This window comes from Dendrobates tinctorius, unplaced genomic scaffold, assembly GCF_039654945.1.
Source record: "Dendrobates tinctorius isolate UK_male_01 unplaced genomic scaffold, ASM3965494v1 ptg000015l, whole genome shotgun sequence".
NCBI classification, from domain to species: domain Eukaryota; kingdom Metazoa; phylum Chordata; class Amphibia; order Anura; family Dendrobatidae; genus Dendrobates; species Dendrobates tinctorius.
The window spans coordinates 41,750,420-41,772,719 of record NW_027361683.1 but is presented as its reverse complement, the minus strand read 5'-3'; the positions used below and the strand labels follow the sequence as shown (position 1 = coordinate 41,772,719).

Here is a 22,300-nt window from a genome sequence, read left to right as displayed (position 1 = left end):
TGTTACATCACAGATCACTGTGACAGATCAGCGATCTGTCACAGGCAGTGCACAAGGCTTCCTCATGCCTGCGCTTTGCAGGCACTGAGGAAGCCAGCTTCCTGCAGGCCCCCGTCGCCATCTTGGATTCGGGGGCCTGCAGGAAAGGAGCCCCCGGCAGCAGCGCTGCACATTGCGCTGCCGTGGGGGGCTCAGGGAAGCACGGAAGGAGCCCCCTCCCTGCCGATGCTTCCCTTAAACCCCCGGTACACCGCGATCATGTTTGATCGCGGTGTGCAAGGGGTTAACGTGTCGGGGGGCGGTCCGTGACCGCCCCTGACACATAGTGCCGGGTGTCAGCTGTGATAATCAGCTGACATCCGGCCGCGATCAGCTGCGCTCACCACGTGGGCGCCGCTGATCGCGGTAGACGTACTATCCCGTCCATGGGCATAGGGGCCCGGGGCCCATGGACGGGATAGTACGTCTGATGTCAGGAAGGGGTTAATGACCAGGCCAATTTTTACAATTCTGACCACTGTCCCTTTATGAGGTTATAACTCTGGAACGCTTTAATGGATGCCGCTGATTCTGAGATTGTTTTTTAGTGACATATTGTACTTCATGTTAGCGGTAAAATTTCTTCGATAAGTCTTGTGTTTATGAAAAAAACGGCAATATGGTGAAAATTTTGCAATTTTTAAAACTTTAAATTTTTATGCCCTTAAATCAGAGAGATGTGTCACACAAATTTCTTAATAAATAACATTTCCCACATGTCTACTTTACATCAGCACAATTTTTGAAGCAAAATTTTTTTTTGTTAGGAAGTTATAAGGGTTAAAAGTTGACAAGCGATTTCTCATTTTTACAACAAAATTTACAAAACCATTTTTTTTAGGGACCACATCATATTTAAAGTCCTTGACAGAAAATACCCAAAAGTGGCACCATTCTAAAAACTGGACCCCTCAAGGTGCTCAACCACATTCAAGAAGTTTATTAACCCTTTAAGTGCTTCACAGGAACTAAAGCAATGTGGAAGGAAAAAATTAACATTTAACTTTTTTTTGCAAAAAATTTACTTCAGAACCAATTTTTTTTATTTTCACAAGTGTTAAAAGAGAAAATCAACCACAAAATTTGTTGTACAATTTCTCCTGAATACGCCGATACCCCATATGTGGTGGTAAACCACTTTTTCAGCACACGGCAGAGCTTGCAAGGGATGGAGCGCCGTTTGACTTTTTCAACACAGAATTGGCTGGAATTGAGATCGGGCGCCATGTTGCGTTCGGAGAGCCCTTAATGTGCCTAAACAGTGGAAAAGTCAGCACTCACTCGCTATTAACAGAGCAGAGGGGAAGAAAAGTCACTTCTCTGGCAGGAACGGTCTGTGGACTGTTGGCAGAGATCGAAGCTGGGTGCAACAGGCAGGTAGGTAGCGGACACCTGCTTTGTAGTTTTTAGGCCTGTAGTAAAAAAAAAAAAGTCCAAGATAAACACTAACTACTAATTCGAATGAATAAGGAAAGAACACATACAGAATGCATGAAAAAAAATGGACGTTGTTTTAATTATCCAGATGTTTAGCGGAATTCATCATTTGCGACTATTAGAATATAAAATCTAAAATTTTATTTTTGCACTGTTAAAGACAAACGTGCGTCATTTTAATGTGAATAATCACAAATCATGAACCTGACTGTAACCTTTTATGTATGACTGGTCTGTTACTGTGACCAAGTTTATTTGATATTTCTTTTGAACAAATCATGCACAAGAAAACCATTTCAAAACAGACATGTGAACATGAGCAGCATTATACACTGCTCAAAAAAATAAAGGGAACACTAAGATACCACATCAGATATTACTGAATGAAATATCGCAGCTGCGAATCTTTATTATATAGTGGCATGCGTTGAGAACAAGAAAACATAAAATTGATCAATGTAGATCAAAATTAATATCCCATGTAGGTCTGGATTTGGAAGGATACTCAAAATCAAAGTGGAAAATCAAATTACAGGATGATCCAACTTCAGTGGAAATGCCTCAAGATAAGGAAATGATGCTCAGTAGTGTGTGTGGCCTCACGTGCCTGTTTGACCTACCTACGACACCTGGGCATGCTCCTTATGAGTTGGCTGATGTTGTCATGGGGGATCTCCTCCTAGACCTCGACTAAAGCATCTGCCAACTCCTGGACAGTCTGTGGTGCAACTTGACGTTGGTGGATGGAGAGAGACATGATGTCCCAGATGTGTTCAATCGGATTCAGGTCTGGGGAATGGGCGGGCCAGTCCATACTTCACTGCCTTCATCTTGCAAGAACTGCTGACACACTCCAGCCTCATGAGGTCTGGCACTGTCCTGCATTAGGAGGAACCCAGGGCCAACCGCACCAGCATATGGTCTCACAAGGGATCTGAGGATCTCATCCCGGTACCTAATGGCAGTCAGGCTACCTCTGGCAAGCACATGGAGGGCTGTGCGGCCCTCCAAAGAAATGCCACCCCACACCATTACTGACCCACTGCCAAACCGGTCATGCTGAAGGATATTGCAGGCAGCAGATCGCTCTCCACGGCATCTCCAGGCTCTGTCACGTCTGTCACATGTGCTCAGTGTGAACCTGCTTTCATCTGTGACGAGCATAGGGGGCCAGTGGCGAATTTGCCAATCCTGGAGTTCTGTGGCAAATGCCAAGCGTCCTGCACGGTGTTGGGCTGTGAGCACAACCCCCATCTGTGGACGTCGGCACTCAAACCATCCTCATGGAGTCGGTTTGTGCAGACACATGCACATTTGTGGCCTGCTGGAGGTCATTTTGCAGGGCTCTCACAGTGCTCCTCCTGTTCCTCCTTGCACGAAGGCTGAGGTAGCAGTCCCGCTGCTGGCTTGTTGCCCTCCTACGGCCCCCTCCACATCTCCTGGTATACTGGCCAGTTTCCTGGTAGCGCCTCCAACCTCTAGACACTATGCTGACAGGCACAGCAAACCTTCTTGCCACAGCTCGCATTGATGTGCCATCCTGGATGAGCCGCACTATCTGAGCAACTTCTGTGGGTTATAGAGTCCGTCTCATGCTACCACGAGTGTGAAAGCACAACCAACATTCAAAAGTGACCAAAACATCAGCCAGAAAGCATTGGTACTGAGATGTGGTCTGTGGTTCCCACCTGCAGAACCACTCCTTTATTGAGTGTGTCTTGATAATTGCCGATAATTTCCATCTGTTGTCTATTCCATTTGCACAACAGTATGTGAAACTGATTGTCAATCAGTGTTGCTTCCTAAGTGGTCAGTTTGATTTCACAGAAGTTTGATTTACTTGGAGTTCTGTTATTTAAGTGTTCCCTTTATTCTTTTGAGCAGTGTATATTTGAATGGGTACGTGTTTTGTCCGTGAATCGCAGATGCAGCACATATGTGAAGCGTGGATATTTTGAATGAAGCCTAAGACTAAAAAGAGTGGCAGCAATGTGGTAAAAAAGTGGCAATTTTAGCCACTTTCCTAATTATTAAACAATCACTAGATTTTGCAGGGAAACAAAACTGGGTTGCAGCACAACTATTCTGTTTGATGTTTCCCTCGCGCATCTGTGTGTCATGTTGTGTGGTTCATGGACCCACCGTGGGCCTCCGGAGGCACCTAAACAAAGCGGCACCATAGACCTATGACACTACCGCAGTTGCAGCGATCCTTGCTGACTATATCGTTGGCCTTTGTTGATGGGAGTAGTAGTATTGTCACAAATACAGTACATTTGACCAGTGCAGACAATCAGTGGCTCAGCAGTGATGCTATGGTAGTCGTCTCAAGACCGCTTAGCTCAGTGACATCACCCGTCAACATATACCAGTGAGCAGGAGTGGACAGGCAGAGCTGGATCTGTGGTGAATGAGCAAAGTTTTCTTTATTGTTATTTTAGAGTTGGTAAGCATGAAAACAATATTATCAATAGAAAACAATATTTTTAGTTATCTGGATTCCAGTCTTTCCAAAGACCATGTGTCCGTGGGCAAAATACGCTGACATGTCCGTTTTTTAACAGCACCACGGGCCGCAAAACGGCCCTCACACGTGCACATGGATGACACACTGGGATGTCATCCATGTGACATGTACCTCAACTTGGGAATCAGCGATACAGTAAATGCTGTTCCCAGTGCTGAAGACTGCTCTCATCATTCTCTCCTTTTCTGCCGGCTATCAGTGTGAGCAGGGGAGAATGATGTGTTGTATTGATAGCAGGCGGCAGCTGATGAGACAATTACTCCAATCAGCCTGCATCTGCTGCCGCTAACAACAGTGAGAGCAGGTGGCGGCTGATGGGAGTATTCATCATCTGCCTATAAATAAGTAACTAAATTTAAAAAATGGCGTGGGTTCCCCTGTATTTTTGATAGCCAGCCAGGCATAACTCACAGCTGGGGGCTACATCCTCCAGCTGTCCGCATCAGCGAGGCTGGTTATCAAGAATAGGTCCCACACTGGTTTTTTTTTTTTATTTTGTAATTATTTAAATAGTTAAAAAAAAAAAAACTGGCGTGGGGTACCCCCCCATTTTTGACAACCAGCCTTGCTAAAGCAGACGGCTAGGGGCTAGTAGTCTCAAGATGGTAAGGTGCCATGGATATTGACCCCCCCAGCATAAAGATAGCAGCCCTCAGTCGCCTGTGACAACTACTAACTGTATCGCTGCTTCTCAGGCGCTGATGCATGTGTTAGGCTAAGTGCACACGTAGCAGAAAAAATTAATGAGCATGCTGCGTTTTTTACCATGATGTGTTTTTTGTGGTAAAAAAACATCAATGTGCAGAAAAAGTGCAAAATGAATAGAAATGACTGGGAAGCTTATTTTTAGCGGTTTTATAGTGAAAACCGCTAAAAAAGCACTGTGTGTGAACACAGCCTTACTCATCCGGCACATGGTTGCTAAGTGTGTGCCACAAGTATTGCACACTCAGATATCCCCAGTACTGTTTTTTTCCCAATGCTGGAAATATCAGGACGTGTGAAACAGGCCTTATACTCGATCTTTTCTTACAAAATTATAGTGCAAACTACTTGGTTCCCCCTGCTTTATAACCTGGTGCCTGTAGACTGGACTGAAATTTCATGGTGGCAGGTTTCCTTGTAAATGGTGAACCCCAGTGAGGGCAGGAATTATGAAGAGCTGGTGTGCGGTATAAATAATGGTTAATTATAATCACCACACCTCGTGTGTGATCCACAAGTCTGCGCAGAACGTTTGTTACCAAGGAGACCTCCAGCTAATCACTCAGAGTCCATTTGTACAAGTGCGTGCTAGTGCTGGCTACAGCTCCATCAGTCTTTTTTATTTTTTCAACTTATCTGACATATACTGAGCTACATCTAAAGAATGTTTGATTTCATCTTTCCGTATATATACAACTCTGCTCTATTATGTTAAAGCCCTGGAGCAGAACTCAATATATATAAACCTTTGTAGTTACTAGTGTACATGTGTATCAGGGCAGTTACAGACTTTCTGCTGCGCTGTGTGAATGGAAATGAAGAAGTACTTATGAATCGAAGGGCGCATCAGAAACTGTACACGTACCACGGTTATTAATGTGCCATTCATTCTTAATATCAAGGTATCTTCCTGATTGACGTTATATTATGATGTTTGGAAAGTGTGTGCATGGATGCTGTTGAAGAAGAAAGTATGACTGACCATTGTACTAATTGGTGACTTTCTTTATTTTACCAGAATGCCGTTGGTTGCCCGCTGCATTGAGCCGCGCCATGTGTGCCGGCAAAAGCTTCCCAATGTCCGAAGTGAATTGGAATGTATGACAAACATTTCACTCTCTAATGTCATTCGCCAGCTAGGAAGCCTTAGTAAGTAACGGGGGTTGTGTTTTTTTTCTTGTTTCTGGAGCAATGTTGCATTGTAAAAATTGTGATTTTGGAATTGGAGTGTAAAATTTTCAACAACCGTGAAAGCAGAACTCTTCTCTCAGATGCCTGCCTCAAGGGTGAGGTCCATGATTTTATGCCTTACAAGATGTCAGCTGAGCAGAACTTCCTCTTTGAGAACTTCCTCTTTGAGGAGAACTATCTATACAGCTATATGGTTTACAGAAAGTTGCATCTGTAATATATAAGTATACCGAGATGTCCAATATCTTTGCGACACATTTATCTTGCATTGCTTGATTGGGTTACTTTAAATTTCTTTTGTATTTTTGCCAACCTACTAAATTATTTTATTTCTTGCAGGCCGTTATGCTGAGGACATATTTGGAGAGTTGTTCACCGAAGCGAGTCTGTTTGCGCAGCGTGTAGGAACGCTAGGTGAGAGAGTGGAGAAGCTACAGGTCAAAGTGACCCAGCTGGATCCTAAAGAAGAAGAAGGCAAGTAGTTTAAAAAGCCATCACATGGCGAATATACGAGACTCCAATGTGAAAGCTGTATTCTTCTTTCCAGCAGTCCTTACTCTTCTAGTATCTACATGCGTACATATGTTGATACCTAGTTTAAAATGCATAGTATGTCAGTACTACCACCAGTGTTTGATATAACCTTGTGTTTAATATGGCTATTCAAATTTTCTTGTTTCTCCCGCAGTGTCTTTGCAAGATATAAACAAAAGAAAAGCATTCCACAGTAATACCTTGCAAGATCAGCAACTGTTTGTACGTGACTCTCTATCTATTTCTGTTTATGAAACATATATCACATGTGACAAGCCACCACCACTCAACATACTTTCTCCCTACAGGTATGTAGGTGTGTTTGTTTTGTTTAAGAAAAAAAAAAAAAAAAACAGCAACAAAAACTAATCTTCTAAAATATGTGCTCTATCTTTACAGTGAACCGTTCACTAGGTTTGGCTGATATGAGATGCGGCCACCACCTTTCAGGGCTGATATGCTACATTCTATAATGACATATATAATCCCCCAACCCGACCTGGAAGAACTGAAAAATAACTTTTTTACACTCTCCTCTGGGGCGGTCCAGTCTGTCTTGTGTCGCTTCTGGTAAAACCCAACGCATCTTGGTTCGTGTGGAGGACGCCTCCATACGTCATCCACAGAAGTCTCCTCGGCATCGCGCTCCTGCGCAGGCGTGCGTCTCTGTTATGTTGAGGGCAGTGCAAAGTACTGCAGTGTTCATGATCTGGACCTCTCTGACCTTTCCTGGCGCCTGCGTACTGCAGTGCTTTGGATGACTCCTCCATACGTCATCCACAGAAGTCTCCTCGGCATCGCGCTCCTGCGCAGGCGTGCTTCTCTGTTATGTTGAGGGCAGTGCAAAGTACTGCAGTGTTCATGATCCAGACCTTTCTGACCTTTCCTGGCGCCTGCGTACTGCAGTGCTTTGGATGACGCCTCCATACGTCATCCACAGAAGTCTCCTCGGCATCGCGCTCCTGCGCAGGCGTGCTTCTGTTATGTTGAGGGCAGTGCAAAGTACTGCAGTGTTCATGATCCAGACCTGTCTGACCTTTTCTGGCGCCTCCGTACTGCAGTGCTTTGCTCTGCCCTCAACAGGACAGAGAAGTACGCCTGCGCAGGAGCGCGATGCCGAGGAGACTTCTGTGGATGACGTATGGAGACGTCGTCCACACAAACCAAGAAGATGGGAGGTGCCGGACCAAGAACATCGACAGCTCTTTGACCAAACCGTTCTGCAGGGGAGTATAATAAAAGTTATTTTTCTTCTTTTTCAGGTCGGATTGGGGGCTTATAATACAGCAGTATAGAATGCTTTCAGCCCTGAAAGCTGGAGGCTGTAACTTATCGGCCAAAACTGGTAACCAGTTCGCTTTAAACATTGCTTCATTTTTCTTACAGGGACGATGGGAAGGAGGCATTGAAGTTTTATACTGATTCCTCATATTTCTTTGACCTGTGGAGGGAGAAGATGTTGCAAGACACTAAGGATATCATGAAAGAAAAGCGTAAACATAGGGTGAGAAGCTGTCACATTTTCAGTAATGCTGTTCTCAAGTTCTTTATTGACAACACTTTGGAGAGCTATCTTGCTAGTCATATGTTCGTGTTTAAAGTTGAATGTGTTTAAGTTTCTCCAGTACTTGGCTGTCATTGCAAGGGAAGCTGCATTTTGCTACATACAGTGGGTACAGAAAGTATTCAGTCCCCTTTAAATTTTTCACTCTTTGTTTCATTGCAGACATTTGGTAAATCCAAAAAAGTTCATTTTGTTCTCATTAATGTACACTCTGCACCCCATCTTGACTGAAAAAAAACACAGAAATGTAGAAAATTTTGCAAATTTATTAAAGAAAAACTGAAATATCACATATTGCCAAGAGCCATTAAAAAGAGTGGAAAAAACAGTGTAATGATATAACTATGTAGTGCTTCAGCACGAAGTCATATGATTTGAGTTCAAATATTGTGATCAATGCATATTTGCCATGGGCCATGAAAAAATAAACAATATGAAAGTATACCCATAAAGTGCTTTAGCACAAAATGATATACCGTATTTTTCCGACCATAAGACACACTTTTTTCCCAAAAAATTTTTTGGGGGAAAGTGGGGAGTGCGTCTTTTGATCGCAATACACGGTACTAACCTGGTGGCTGGTGGCAGCGGGCGGGGCTCTGCGGTGCGGTGGTGGCAGTGGGCGGCGCTCTGCGGTGCGGTGGTTGCAGCGGGCTGTGCTCCGGTGCAGGGGCCGCAGCTCCGCCGGCATTTCTTCGCAGCCCGGAGGCCCCCGCAGTTCCCTTGCTGGCCGCCGCCATGTTGCAGTGGCCTCCGGGAGCATGGACGCCGGGAAGATGGCCGCCGGTCCGGGGACGGCGCATGCGCAGCTTCAGATCTCGTCCCGAGATCTTGGGGGACGAGATCTCGTTGCCGAGATTTGAATCTCGTCCCCCGAGATTTCGGGACGAGATCTGATCCCGCGCATACGCCGTCCCCGGACCGGCGGCCATCTTTCCGGCATCCATGCTCCCGGAGGCCACCGCAACATGGCGGCGGCCAGCAAGGGAACTGCGGGGGCCTCCGGGCTGCGAAGAAATGCCGGCGGAGCCGCGGCCCCTGCACCGGAGCACAGCCCGCTGCCACCACCGCAGAGCCCTGCTGCCCCTGCCCCAGCACAGCTGCCCCAGCACTGCTGCCCCTGCCCCTGCCCCAGCACAGCTGCCCCAGCACTGCTGCCCCTGCCCCAGCACTGCTGCCCCTGCCCCAGCACTGCTGCCCCTGCCCCAGCACTGCTGCCCCTGCCCCAGCACAGCTGCCCCTGCCTCAGCACAGCTGCCCCAGCCCCAGCGCAGCTGCCCCAGCCCCAGCACTGCTGCCCCAGCCCCAGCACTGCTGCCCCAGCCCCAGCACTGCTGCCCCTGCCTCAGCACTGCTGCCCCAGCGCAACTGCCCCAGCCCCAGCACAGCTGCCCCTGCCTCAGCGCAGCTGCCCCTGCCTCAGCACTGCTGCCCCAGCGCAGCTGCCCCAGCACAGCTGCCCCAGCACAGCTGTCCCTACCCCAGCGCAGCTGCCCCAGCACAGCTGCCCCAGCACAGCTGTCCCTACCCCAGCGCAGCTGCCCCAGCACAACCAACCTGCCCCAGCACAACCAACCTGCCCAAGCACAGAGCCGCCACCGCACGAGCCTGGACCACTGAATGACCCCTGTGATCCCTTCCCAGGTAAGCTGAATTCGGACTGTAAGACGGACCCCCATTTGACACATTATTTTTTTTTCCCTATTTTCCTACTGAAAATTGGGGTGCGTCTTATGGTCCAGTGCGTCTTATAGTCCGAAAAATACGGTATTATAGGCCATAATGCAAAGTGAGAGATAACAATATAAAGTTATACCTTAAAAGTGCTTCACTGCAGACACCCCAAAGAAGAAGCACTTTTTGTGAAACGGCGCTGTTGGGGTGGGAGCAGGCACAGCTGAACCCTCTAATGTTTTTAGTCTGTAAAAATAGCAAAGTTTAAAAAAAAAAAAAAAACGATATAAATCTGGTATCGCTGTAATCGTACTGACCCAACGAATAAATCAGTCTTATCACTTTTAATGCATGATGAATGGTGCATAAAAAATAAAATAAACACAATAACTGAATTGCTTGGTTTTGATTATTCTGTGTTTGACAAATCTGAATAAAAAGCGATCACGAAATATTATGTGCCCCAAAATGGTATAAAAATAATCTGCACCACGTCCCGCAAAAAATAAGCCCTCACACAGCTCTGTTCACCAAAAAATAAAAGTTACATTTCTCAGAATGTGGCGACAAAAAATACTTTTTATAGAAAAGCATTTTTACTGTGAAATATCAGCAAAACCTAAAGTGCATTTGTCTGGAGGCCTGGACGGGTAAAACTCTTTGCTCTTTTGCGGTTATCTATTATTGGAGGATTTTTAAGTCCTGTTTCTGTGCTGTTTCAGTGTAATAGCAGCAAAACCTAAAAAAAACATATAAATTTGGTATGGTATCGCTGTAATCACACCGACCCGAAGAATAAATCCTCATCTCTTAAATGGCACGGTGAACTGCGCAAAAATAAAAATAAGATCTATTCTTGTGCTACTGTCTATTTCTTCATTCTACCTCCAAAAATCGTAATAAGGCTCAGCTCACATTTATCCCACGCTCTTCGCAGAGCACTTACGCCGTGGTTTCAGTGTCAATTCTTCAAATCAGCGATTCAGACAAAACCTTGGATGGAACAAGTTACTTTGGAGTGGTCTGTGTTCCGGCAGTGTTCCATAATTTTAGACGTCTTTTTAGCGCACAAGTGTGGACGACCACAGATCTGCGCAGCATAAAAAGATGGATCGCACCGGAGCAGGCGCCAAACGGTGTCTCCATCTGCCTCATGGTGGATGGTTCCATTGGGGGTTTCGTCTGAATTGCATTTTTGTGGGATTTACACGGAAACCTCAACGTAAGTGATCAGCGTAGAATAGAAGAATGTGCTCCCTGCCTTAAACTGAAAGTGATCAAAAAATTTTAATGACCCCAAAATATTACCAAAAAATCCCTCATTTATCCTGAACAAAACCCATACAGGTTCGTCATCTGTCACTGGAACTATAGGGGGTTCTTGCGTTACTGGTCGAACAAAGACTCTGGAAAATCGACATGGTTCCCACCCCCTCAAGTAAAAGCCAGTAAATTTTGCTCTCGCAAAAACAAATGCCTCCTCCTTATGAGCCCCACTGTGCCTAAACCACAGTAAACGGCCACATATTTGGCATTATTGTAATGGAGAGAAGGCACTTAACCCCTTCACGACCTATGACGCCTACGTAGGCGTCATGAAAAGCAGTGCCCAAACGACCTATGACGCCTACGTAGGCGTCATGCTATAAATAGCCCCCCTGCGGGTCGGGTGACCGGGGTCACTGAAAGGTCACCCGACCCGCACACAAAGGACCCTTCAGAGTTAACACCTGGGGGTGTGGCTTAGCCCCCACGTGCCTACGATCGCTCTGATTGGCTGTTAAAAGTGAAACTGCCAATCAGAGCGATTGTAATATTTCACCAATGAAAATTGGTGAAATATTACAATCCAGCCATGGCCGATGCTGAAATAGCATCGGACATGGCTGGACACCGAGACCAGACCCCCCCCACACCGACTGACGGCACCGATCGGCTGCCGCCACCTTCTGACGGCACCGATTTCAGCCGCCGTCATGATCTGCCCCCCCGCCTTCTCTCCGCCCCCCCAGCCCTCCGATCATCCCCTCTCACCCTCCGATCACCCCCTCACCCTCCTTTGTGCCTCCGATCTCCCGCTATCCGTCCCGGTGTCCTGCCGTCCAGCGTCATGGGCGCCGCCATCTTGCAAGATGGCGGGCGCATGCGCAGTGCGCCGAATCGAATCTGCAACGCTGCAGATTCATTCATTTATTTTGATCACTATGATAAACTTTCATAGTGATCAAAATAAATAAAAAGTAAATCACCGCCCCCTTTATCACCCCCATAGGTAGGTACAAATAATAATTTTTTTTTTTTTTTTTTCCATTAGGGTTAGGTCCAGGGCTAGGGTTAGGGCTAGGGTTAGGGCTAGGGTTAGGGCTGGACTAAGGGTTAGGGTTGGACTAGGGGTTAGGGTTGGACTAGGGGTTAGGGTTGGACTAGGGGTTAGGGTTGGACTAGGGGTTAGGGTTGGACTAGGGGTTAGGGTTGGACTAAGGGTTAGGGTTGGACTAAGGGTTAGGGTTGGACTAAGGGTTAGGGTTGGACTAAGGGTTAGGGTTGGACTAAGGGTTAGGGTTGAATTTAGGGTTAGGGTTGAATTTAGGATTAGGGTTGGAATTGGGATTAGGGTTGGGGTTGGGATTACGGTTAGGCTTGTGGTTAGGGTTAGAGTTGGGATTTCGTTAGGGGTGTGTTGGGATTAGGGTTGTGGTTAGGGTTATGATTAGGGTTGGGATTAGGGTTAGGGGTGTGTTGGCGTTAGGGTTGGAGATAGAATTGAGGGGTTTCCACTGTTTAGGCACATCAGGGGCTCTCCAAACGCGACATGGAGCCACCATTTATTCCAGCCAATTTTGCGTTCAAAAAGTCAAACGGTGCTCCCTCCATTTCGAGCCCCGACGTGTGCCCAAACAGTGGTGTACCCCCACTTATGGGGTATCAGGGTACTCAGGAAAAATTGCACAACAATTTTAGGGGTCTAATTTCTCCTGTTACCCTTGGGAAAATAAAAAAATGGGGGCTAAAATAATTATTTTTGTGGAAAAAAAAGATTTTTTATTTTCACGGTTCTGCGTTATAAACTTCTGTGAAGCACTTGGGGGGTCAACGTGCTCACCACACATCTAGATAAGTTCCTTGGGGGGTCTAGTTTCCAAAATGGGGTCACTTGTGGGGGGTTTCCACTGTTTAGGTACATCAGGGGCTCTGCAAACGTAACATGACGCCCACAGACCATTCCATCAAGTCGGCATTTCAAAACGTCACTACTTCCATTCCGAGCCCCAACGTGTCCCCGAACAGTGGTCCCCCCCCATATATGGGGTACCAGCGTACTCAGGACAAACTGGACAACAACTTTTGGGGTCCAATTTATCCTGTTACCCTTGTGAAAATAAAAAATAGTGGGCTAAAAATAATTTTTTGAGGAAAAAAAAATATTTTTTTATTTTCACGGCTCTGCGTTATAAACTTCTGTGAAGCACTTGGGGGTTCAACGTGCTCACCACACATCTATATTAGTTTCTTGGGTGATCTAGTTTCCAAAATGGGGTCATTTGTGGGGGGTTTCCACTGTTTAGGTACATCAGGGGCTCTGCAAACATAACATGACGCCCACAGACCATTCCATCAAGTCGGCATTTCAAAACGTCACTACTTCCCTTCTGAGCCCCAACGTGTGCCCAAACAGTGGTCCCCCCCACATATGTGGTACCAGCGTACTCAGGACAAGCTGGACAACAACTTTTGGGGTCCAATTTATCCTGTTACCTTTGTGAAAATAAAAAATAACAGGCTAAAAATTTATTTTTTGAGGGAAAAAAAATATATTTTTATTTTAACGGCTCTGCGTTATAAACTTCTGTGTAGCACCTGGGGGTTCAAAGTGCTCACTATGCATCTAGATAAGTTCCTTAGGGGGTCTAGTTTCCAAAATGGGGTCATTTGTGGGGGAGCTCCAAAGTTTACGCACACAGGGGCTCTGCAAACACAACATGGTGTCCGCTAACGATTGGAGCTAATTTTCCATTCAAAAAGTCAAATGACGCTCCTTCCCTTCTGAGTCATGCCGTGCGCTCAAACAGTGGTTTTCCCCCACATATGGGGTACCAGTGTACTCAGGACAAACTGGACAACAACTTTTGGGGTCCAATTTATCCTGTTACCCTTGGGAAAATAAAAAATAGCGGGCTAAAAAATCATTTTTGAGGAAAAAAAATTATTTTTTTATTTTCACTGCTCTGCGTTATAAACTTCTGTGAAGCACTTGGGGGTTCAAAGTGCTCACCACACATCTAGATAAGTTCCTTCGGGGGTCTAGTTTCCAAAATGGGGTCACTTGTGGGGGAGCTCCAATATTTAGGCACACAGGGGCTCTCCAAATGCGACATGGTGTCCGCTAACGATTGGAGCTAATTTTCCAATCAAAAAGTCACATGGCGCTCCTTCCCTTCCGGGCCTTGCGGTGCGCCCAAACAGTGGTTTATGACCACATATGAGATATTGATGTACTCAGGAGAAATTGCCCAACAAATTTTAGGATCCATTTTATCCTGTTGCCCATGTGAAAATGAAAAAACTGAGGCCAAATAAAATTTTTGTGAAAAAAAAAAAGTACTTTTTTTTTTTACAGATCAATTTGTGAAGCACCTGGGGGTTCAAAGTGCATACTATGCATCTAGATAAGTTCTTTGGAGGGTCTAGTTTCCAAAATGGGCTCACTTGTTGGGGAGCTCCAATGTTTAGGCACACAGGTACTCTTAAAACAAGACATGGCAACCGCTAAACATTCAAGCATATTTTACATTCAAAAAGTAAAATGGCGCTCCTTGCCTTCTGAGCCCTGCCGTGCGCCCAAACAGTGGTTTATGACCACATATGAGGTATCAGTGTACTCAGAGAAATTGCCCAACAAATTTTAGGATACATTTTATCCTGTTACCCATGTGAAAATGAAAAAACTGATGCTAAAATAAAATTTTGGTTGGAAAAATTAAAATGTCCATTTTTTCATTCCATGTTGCTTTAGTTCCTGTGAAGCACCTGAAGGGTTAATAATCTTCTTGAATATAGTTTTGAGTAGCTTGAGGGGTGCAGTTTTTAGAATGGTGACACTTTTGGGTATTTTCTGCCATATAGACCCCTCAAAGTGACTTCAAATGTGAGGTGGTCCCTAAAAAAAATGGTTTTGTAAATTTTGTTGTAAAAATGAGAAATTGCTGGTCAACTTTTAACCCTTATAACTTCCTAACGAAAAAAAATGTTGTTTCCAAAATTGTGCTGATGTAAAGTAGACATGTGGGAAATGTTATTTATTAACTATTTTGTGTCACATAACTCTCTGGTTTAACAGAATAAAAATTCAAAATTTGAAAATTGCAAAATTTTCAAAATTTTTGCCAAATTTCCATTTTTTTCACAAATAAACGCAAAAATTATTGACCTAAATATACCACTATCACGAAGCCCAATATGTCACGAAAAAACAATCTCGGAATCGCTAGGATGCGTTGAAGCGTTCCTGAGTTATTACCTCATAAAGGGACATTGGTCAGAATTGCAAAAAATGGCCAGGTCATTAAGGTCAAAATAGGCTGGGTCATGAAGGGGTTAATTTACGGGTGCGTATCGCCAGAAGCACAAGCTGGGCACAATGTATGGGGGTCCCACAATAAATGGGGGCTCTACACAATATGGGGACACAATGTATGACCATTACACTGCCAGATTTGAAATTCTCCAGAAAAAAGCCTGGCATGGACATTACAAAATAGTCATTGCAGCCGTAGAATTCATTTAGAGATGCAGTTTCTATAATGGGGTCACTTTTGGGGTTTTCCTGCTGTTCTGGCACTTTCAGGCCTCCGCAAAGGTCGCCCATAAACTATTCTAGAAAAATCTGTGCTCCACAAGCCAAATAGCGCTCCTTCCTTCTCAGCCCTGACGTGTGGCCTTCCAGTAATTTCTGACCACATATGGGGCAGCATCGCGTTCGACAGAAATTCCTCAATAAATTGTGGGGTCTGGTTTCACCTATTAATCCTTATGTATCTGACAAATTTGCAGCAAATACAAAGATTACATTTTTACCACTAAAATGTCATATTTCCACGTCTCAATTTTATAAAATTCTGTGAGGCATCTATAGGTTCAAAATACTCATTCCACCCCTAGATGAATTCCTTGAGGGGGTCTAATTTTCAAATTGGGGTCACTTGTGGGGGGTTTCTGGTGTTTTCACATGTTAGAGGCTCTTCAAATGCGACATGGCATTTGCAATCTATCCCAAGCAAATAGCGCTCTATCCTTTCCTAGCCCTGCCATGTACCCAAGCAGACGTTTTTGACCACATATTGGGTATGGTCGCGTTCGGGACAAATTTCGCAACAAATTATGGTGTCTGTTTTCTCCTATTACCCATTGTGAAAATTACAAATTTGGGGCTAAAACATTTTCCTGAAAAAATGAATATTTTCAATATGACGACCTAATGTTATCAAATTCTGTGTAGTACTTGTGAGTATAAAATGCTCACTATACCACTGGATAAAATCCTTGATGAGTGTATTTTTGAAAATGGGGTCACTTTTGTTGTGATTTTACTGTTTATGCACATCATTGGCTCTGCAAACGCGACATGACGCCCACAGACCATTCCGTCAAAGTATGTGTTCCAAAATGTCACGCCCTCCTTTCCGAGATCTACCGTGCACTCCAATAGTAGTATTCCCCCACATTTGGGATATCTGCGTACTCGGTAGAAAATGTACAGCTAATTTTAGGGTCCATTTCCTCCTGTTACCCTTGTGAAAATAAAAAAAATTGGGGCTAAAAGTACATTTTTGTGGGTAAAATTTTTTTTTTTTTTTTTTTTTTTTTTTACAGATTTGTGAAGCACCTGGGCGTTCAAGGTGCTCAACACACATCTAGATAAGTTCCTTGAAGGGGTCTAGTTTCCAAAATGTCATCACTTGTAGGGGGTTTCCACTGTTTAGGCACATCGGGGGCTTTCCAAACGCGACATGGCGTCCGCTCTTGATTCCAGACTGTTTTGCATTCAAAAAGTCACAAACGGTGCTCCTTCCCTTCCGAGCCCTGCCGTGCGCCCAAATAGTAGTATTCCCCTGCATATGGGATAGCGGCGTACTAAGTAGGAAATGTACAACAAATTATGGGGTCCATTTTCTCGGTTGCCCTTGTGAAAATAAAAAAGTTTGACATTAAAGTAAAAATTTTGTGAAAAAAAGTTAAATGTTCATTTTTTCCTTCCACATTGCTTTAGTTACTGTGAAGAACCGTAATGGTTAATAAACTTCTTGAATGTGGTTTTGAGGGGAGCAGTTTTTAGAATGGTGTCACTTTTGAGTATTTTCCATTATATAGGCGCCTCAAAGTCACTTCAAATGTGGTGTGGTCCCCCAAAAAAATGGTTTTGTAAAGGTTGTTGGAAAAATCAGAAATTGCTGATCAGCTTTTAAGTCTTATAACGTCCTACCAAAAAAAAATGTTTAAAAAATTATACTTATGTAAAGTAGACATGTGGGAAATGTTATTTATTAACTATTTTGTGTGACATAACTCTGATTTAAGGGCTTAAAATTAAAAGTTTGAAAATTGGGAAATTTTCAAAATTTCGCCAAATTTCCGATATTTTCACAAGTAAACGCAAGTCATATCGAAGAAATGTTACCACTATCATGAAGTACAATATGTCACAAAAAAATCTCAGAATCCGTGGGATCAGTTGAAGCGTTCCAGAGTTGTAACCAAGTAACACTGATTTAAAAATGTTTGCATGGTCATTAAGGTCAAAATTGGCTCGGTCATTTTTTATTTTTTTTATTTTTTTTAGAAAGAAAAGAAAGATAATCCCAACCGCGGCAATGTTAATCCGCGAAAGATTCGCACACGGAAAGATGAGTGGGATAAATTAAAGATGGGTCAAGAATTTGTGGATGTAAAAAGTCAACTTTCTGGGTATGGTTATCTTGATTTAGAAGTATAGAAAGCAAGATTTAAGTTTGCAGACTGGAATTATCTTCATAGACTGTGCAATGCAATAGTGATCCAAAACTTGCATAAAACATACTGTTTTTGTATTTTTAAGGGTCCAAGTAACTCACAATGGTTCTGTTAGCCCTGTGGATATGGGAGAAATAAACCATTACCCTCCTCCACCACCAAGTGATGACATGCCTAGCCCAACTCTACCTTCTGGTGACGCTTTGCCTCCTCCTCCCATGGAAATTAGGTGAAAAGATCAATAACATAAAATTTGAAAGTGAATGAAGGATAGATGTGTGTTGTATTCTATAATGGTAATCTTGGATGTGTCTCAGGGCTATTTACATAAAAGCTAAAAGTAATTTTCTGGTATATCTTTGAGGCATGTTAGAAAATGACCGTATTGCCAATGTACAAAATTTAGACCATTCATCACAAGAAATTTGTGATTGAAGATTTCTAGTAAAGTAAATCTTTTCATAGCAGTAGAGTGTTTGATCACTTTGTATAGCCCTACAGCCCAATTGATGTGGAAATCAATGGTTGCCAAATTAATTAGGCTGGAATGTAGTATGTAGCAAAGTTATGGACTGGAGCAGTGATTTTTAGGGGGAAATTTGTAAAGGAGATATAGCATTTAACTAGGTCTAGGTAATTTATTCTGATGATCATGGAGGGTCCCAGTAGTTGGATGCCCACCAAATAACAAATTATGTCATAATATTATGATTGATATGCCAACAGTTGCAGTAGTGGAAAAAAACGGTTATTGTGGGTAAGTTCTACTGGTATTATTTTTATAGTAAATGAGACACAGCCTTACTTATAGGGTACGTTCCAATGCATTTATGTTGCGGATGTCAGTGTGAATTTCACCATTTGCATTATTCCCTTTCACCTTTTTCATAACAATGTCTATAGTGGTAAATACTGCTGTGGATAGTACAAACTGCGCTCTTCCTTTTAGAGGCCTGTCTCGTTTACATACTGCATCGTATTTCCTTCAATGTCGTGGAAAAATGAAAACCCACTGGCAACCGAACCCTTCATTCCCCCAGCTCATCAGAAATCAGGCAGTTTCATGTAGTTAGGAAGATTGCTGAAAAACACTAATGATAAGTTTTGTTGTTTTTTTTCTTCTTCCATTTTCTTGTTTAGTTCACCTGGAAACTCCAATCGGTCAAGTCTTATTAGCCCAGTCCACCCACCCCTAACATCTCCATCTGGCCCTCCTAATGGAGGACGACCCAGTTTTTCGCCTCCACCACCACCACCACCACCAGCTAGTATATTCCCAGAAACCACTTACCTTCCACCCCCCTCGCCTCCAGCATGCCCTCCTGCTCCTGGCTTTCCTGCTCCTCCCCCTCCTCCAGATTATACAGCTGTCTCTCCTGTTCCTCCTCCCGCTCCTCCTGCAGGAGGTCCCCCTCCTCCCCCGCCACCTCCCCCTCCGCCAGGCCCACCACCTCTTGGCCCTCCTCCACCTCTATTCTTTTCTCCTCAAGATGGAGATTCTCTGATTCAGCCCTCCAAGCCCAAATCTTCCCTGCCACCAGTGAGCGATGTTCGGAGCGATCTCCTGTCTGCAATTCGTCAAGGTATTTGTTCACCTCATTATTTATTTTCTTGCATTCATTATCTCTTGCTGTTTTGCATTGTATGAAGAGTTTTACCAGTTCCCAATACACCATCAAATAAACAATTAAGACATGTTGAATTATTCAGTTCTATTGTAAAGGTACCCTTTTGCATTATTGCCATGTATTTTTATTTTTAGGTTTATGGGTTTTGGGTTTTTTTCTGCGGGAGAGGGTGGATGGTTAAGCTTAAAATTTACATATATTTTTATGTCTCGTGAATGTTAATATCTAAGAGCTGTGTCCCACAAGAGGATTATGACTACTGGCTTAGGTTTGCAGAGGCTCCGGGATTTCACTTGATAACCAATAAAGTACAAAGTAGAAATAAAAGTCTACTGTCAAATCTGGTTTAAAGATTCTGGTTTTAAACTAGTTTTGACTTTTTTTTTTCGTTCTTTTTCTTTTCTTCAGGATTCCAGCTCCGCAAGGTGGAGGAACAGCTGGAGCATGAGAAGCGAGATGTTGGTGGTAATGACGTGGCTACCATCTTGTCTCGTCGTATAGCAGTGGAGTACAGTGACTCGGAAGATGACTCTTCAGAATTTGATGAAGATGATTGGTCTGACTAAAAGTGCCAAAATTGGTGGGAATAGGTTTGTGGGATCAGTGTTATGGAGATTTTTCACTGCCAAGAGATCTTTCTGCAGTGTGTCAAAAGGCAGGTATCAATATGATGTTCTTACATGTAAGAGAACACTTAACATTAATCTTACCTATGGGCATTCTTTGGAACAATATTTTGGATTGTGTGACTTTTTTCCTAATCTACAGAGTTAATCTGTTACTTTGCCAAAACGTATGGCTCTTACACTTGGGCTACATTCACACAAGCGTATTTTCTATGAGTGTTGTCCATTGATAAAATAGACAGCACTAGGACCAATGTTAATCAGTTGAGCAGCCCAGATGTCGTCTTTTTATGTGGACTGAATGGCCACACAGAAAATCGCAGCATGCACTAATCTCTTCTGTATTTCGACTGAAACGCCTAGTCAAGTCTACAGGCGAGCAAAAACAAAAAAAATCAAATCTCATACTTATCAACTGTATAGCATGCAGTTTTTATGAATACGTTGCACTTCTTACCATAGGAAATGGTATTTGGTCTTGTAAATTTTCTTCACTGCTGATATAACATAACATGCTATATGGATTGTATAAGGATGTCATATATGGATGAAAATACAGAAGAAAAATCATGCTTATTTTTCTGGATGAAAATCGGATATTTTTTTTTTTTTTTTGTACACTCGTGTGGAGTCTGCTTTATTCTGTAATCCCTTCTAATTATCTATGTAATGGTAAGTGTATTAAAATGCTTACCAATTGCTGACTTCCCTGATTTCCAGCACCACTCTGGCCCTCATAGCTGAAATCTGGCTGGCTAGCTGGCTCACTGAGGAGCTAGTTCAATGTATGGATCCTCTTTCCTAGTCTCATACACGTATGCTGCTGAAGAAGCAGCACCACCGCACACAGAAGACTATGTGTGAGCTTGCAAAGGGGTCATGTGGAAGTCGGTAAGTAATTAATATCCTCACACACTATTACGTAATTAGGACAGATTATGGAATAAAACTTTTGATGAGATTTTTTCTTTAAATAAGAAATAAAAAATCTAATCTTCATCTACAGTGTTAACAATTGCTAGTTTCTCATAAAGATAATGCTCCAGCTTTATTTTGGGCTACAGAAATTAGGTTTTGGTGAAATAGGAGTATTTTCATGTCTGCTTATGACAATCTTATTTTTTTTTTTTTTTGGGCCACATCTGGACAGTGAGTAGGGTACCGGTATTCAGTCCTTCACGTGTGAACATTCCTTAGTTTGAATGCATATTTGTACTTGATGGCAAAATGTTAAGATTTTTAGATGAATTTTGATAAATCTGTGCCTTCAATTTAATCTTAAGTAACCTTTTAACAGTTAAGAAATGGCCATTTGTGGAAGTGAATTTATGATCAAATATTGCTAGATTTCTCCTAATATGATTGCCATAATGTGTGAAATTCTGAAAGCTTAGTGCAGTTAAAATGAAAAACCTGTTTTACAATGCAGATGAAGGTGTCAAGGATTTCCATGTAACCTGCTATATTTAGTGTTAGGGCAGGCGGGGTACTATTCTATGCATATATACTATATATATCTTATACGGTTTGTTATTGTATTTTTGTGTTTGTATCAGACTCGGTGGGGAATATATGCCCTTATGAGTAGTTTATTGTGATAAACTGTCTGGGTCACTGGAGAACAACCTGAGATAATCAGAGAAAATCTAAACCTAATAATTATGTGTAATTTTGTTATTATAATGTATCTAGAGAACAACTTAATCTATTCTTTAAATCTTAGTCTATGCAAAATATATGCCTATAAACTGTGTATTCAATTTCTGCACCTCAAGTACATACTGTAGATAACACTCAAGAAGCAGCAAACTACTGCGTTGCCTGATGATATGGAGATCTTAAGTGCCTTAATAGAAGTGACATGCAGACTCTGTGCCAAAAGAAAAAAATGTCATCATCCTTTGTACTTCCATGTCCTTCTCTTTATAACCTGCTTTTATACATATCAAATTATATTCACTTGTATACTGTTTAATAAGAACTCTGTAAAACTACTGTAATGTGTTTTGTGTGGTTTTTTGGGGGGGTTATATGGTCTTGAACCAGAGATTGAACATTTATTTGTAGAATTTGGAGTTGTCCTATGTATGAAATAAACCTTTACACTATATTTAACAATGAATTCTCCATATATCATGACCTATGTACATGTTTTCTTCATTAAGCCTGTTTATTTTATAGTTTAACTTCTTACATTGTATTGTTTAACTGTATCTTTTCAATTTTTTTTCTCATTTAACAGACTAGAATATCAGATTGGTTAGCAGCACTAAATTTTGTGTCTTAGTGTATTCTAGTATATCACTAATTTGTAATATTTGAGACACATAATAAAAATATACATACTTCATGTATGGTCAACTACTTA

At 42.9% G+C, this 22,300-nt stretch overlaps 1 protein-coding gene across 1 annotated transcript in view; it reads left to right on the top strand.

Moving 5' to 3' along the window:
• Positions 1-21,927, top strand: part of WASF2 (WASP family member 2) — a 70,255-nt gene extending 48,328 nt beyond the window's left edge. The window contains exons 2-9 of the mRNA XM_073564001.1: positions 5,727-5,857; positions 6,239-6,373; positions 6,588-6,741; positions 7,820-7,937; positions 17,509-17,633; positions 17,764-17,907; positions 18,819-19,261; positions 19,715-21,927. Of these exons, the coding sequence (XP_073420102.1) occupies positions 5,728-5,857; positions 6,239-6,373; positions 6,588-6,741; positions 7,820-7,937; positions 17,509-17,633; positions 17,764-17,907; positions 18,819-19,261; positions 19,715-19,872 (1,407 nt within the window). The 5' untranslated portion in view covers position 5,727 and the 3' untranslated portion in view covers positions 19,873-21,927. The remainder of the gene's footprint in view (positions 1-5,726; positions 5,858-6,238; positions 6,374-6,587; positions 6,742-7,819; positions 7,938-17,508; positions 17,634-17,763; positions 17,908-18,818; positions 19,262-19,714) is intronic.
• Positions 21,928-22,300: the final 373 nt, after the last annotated feature.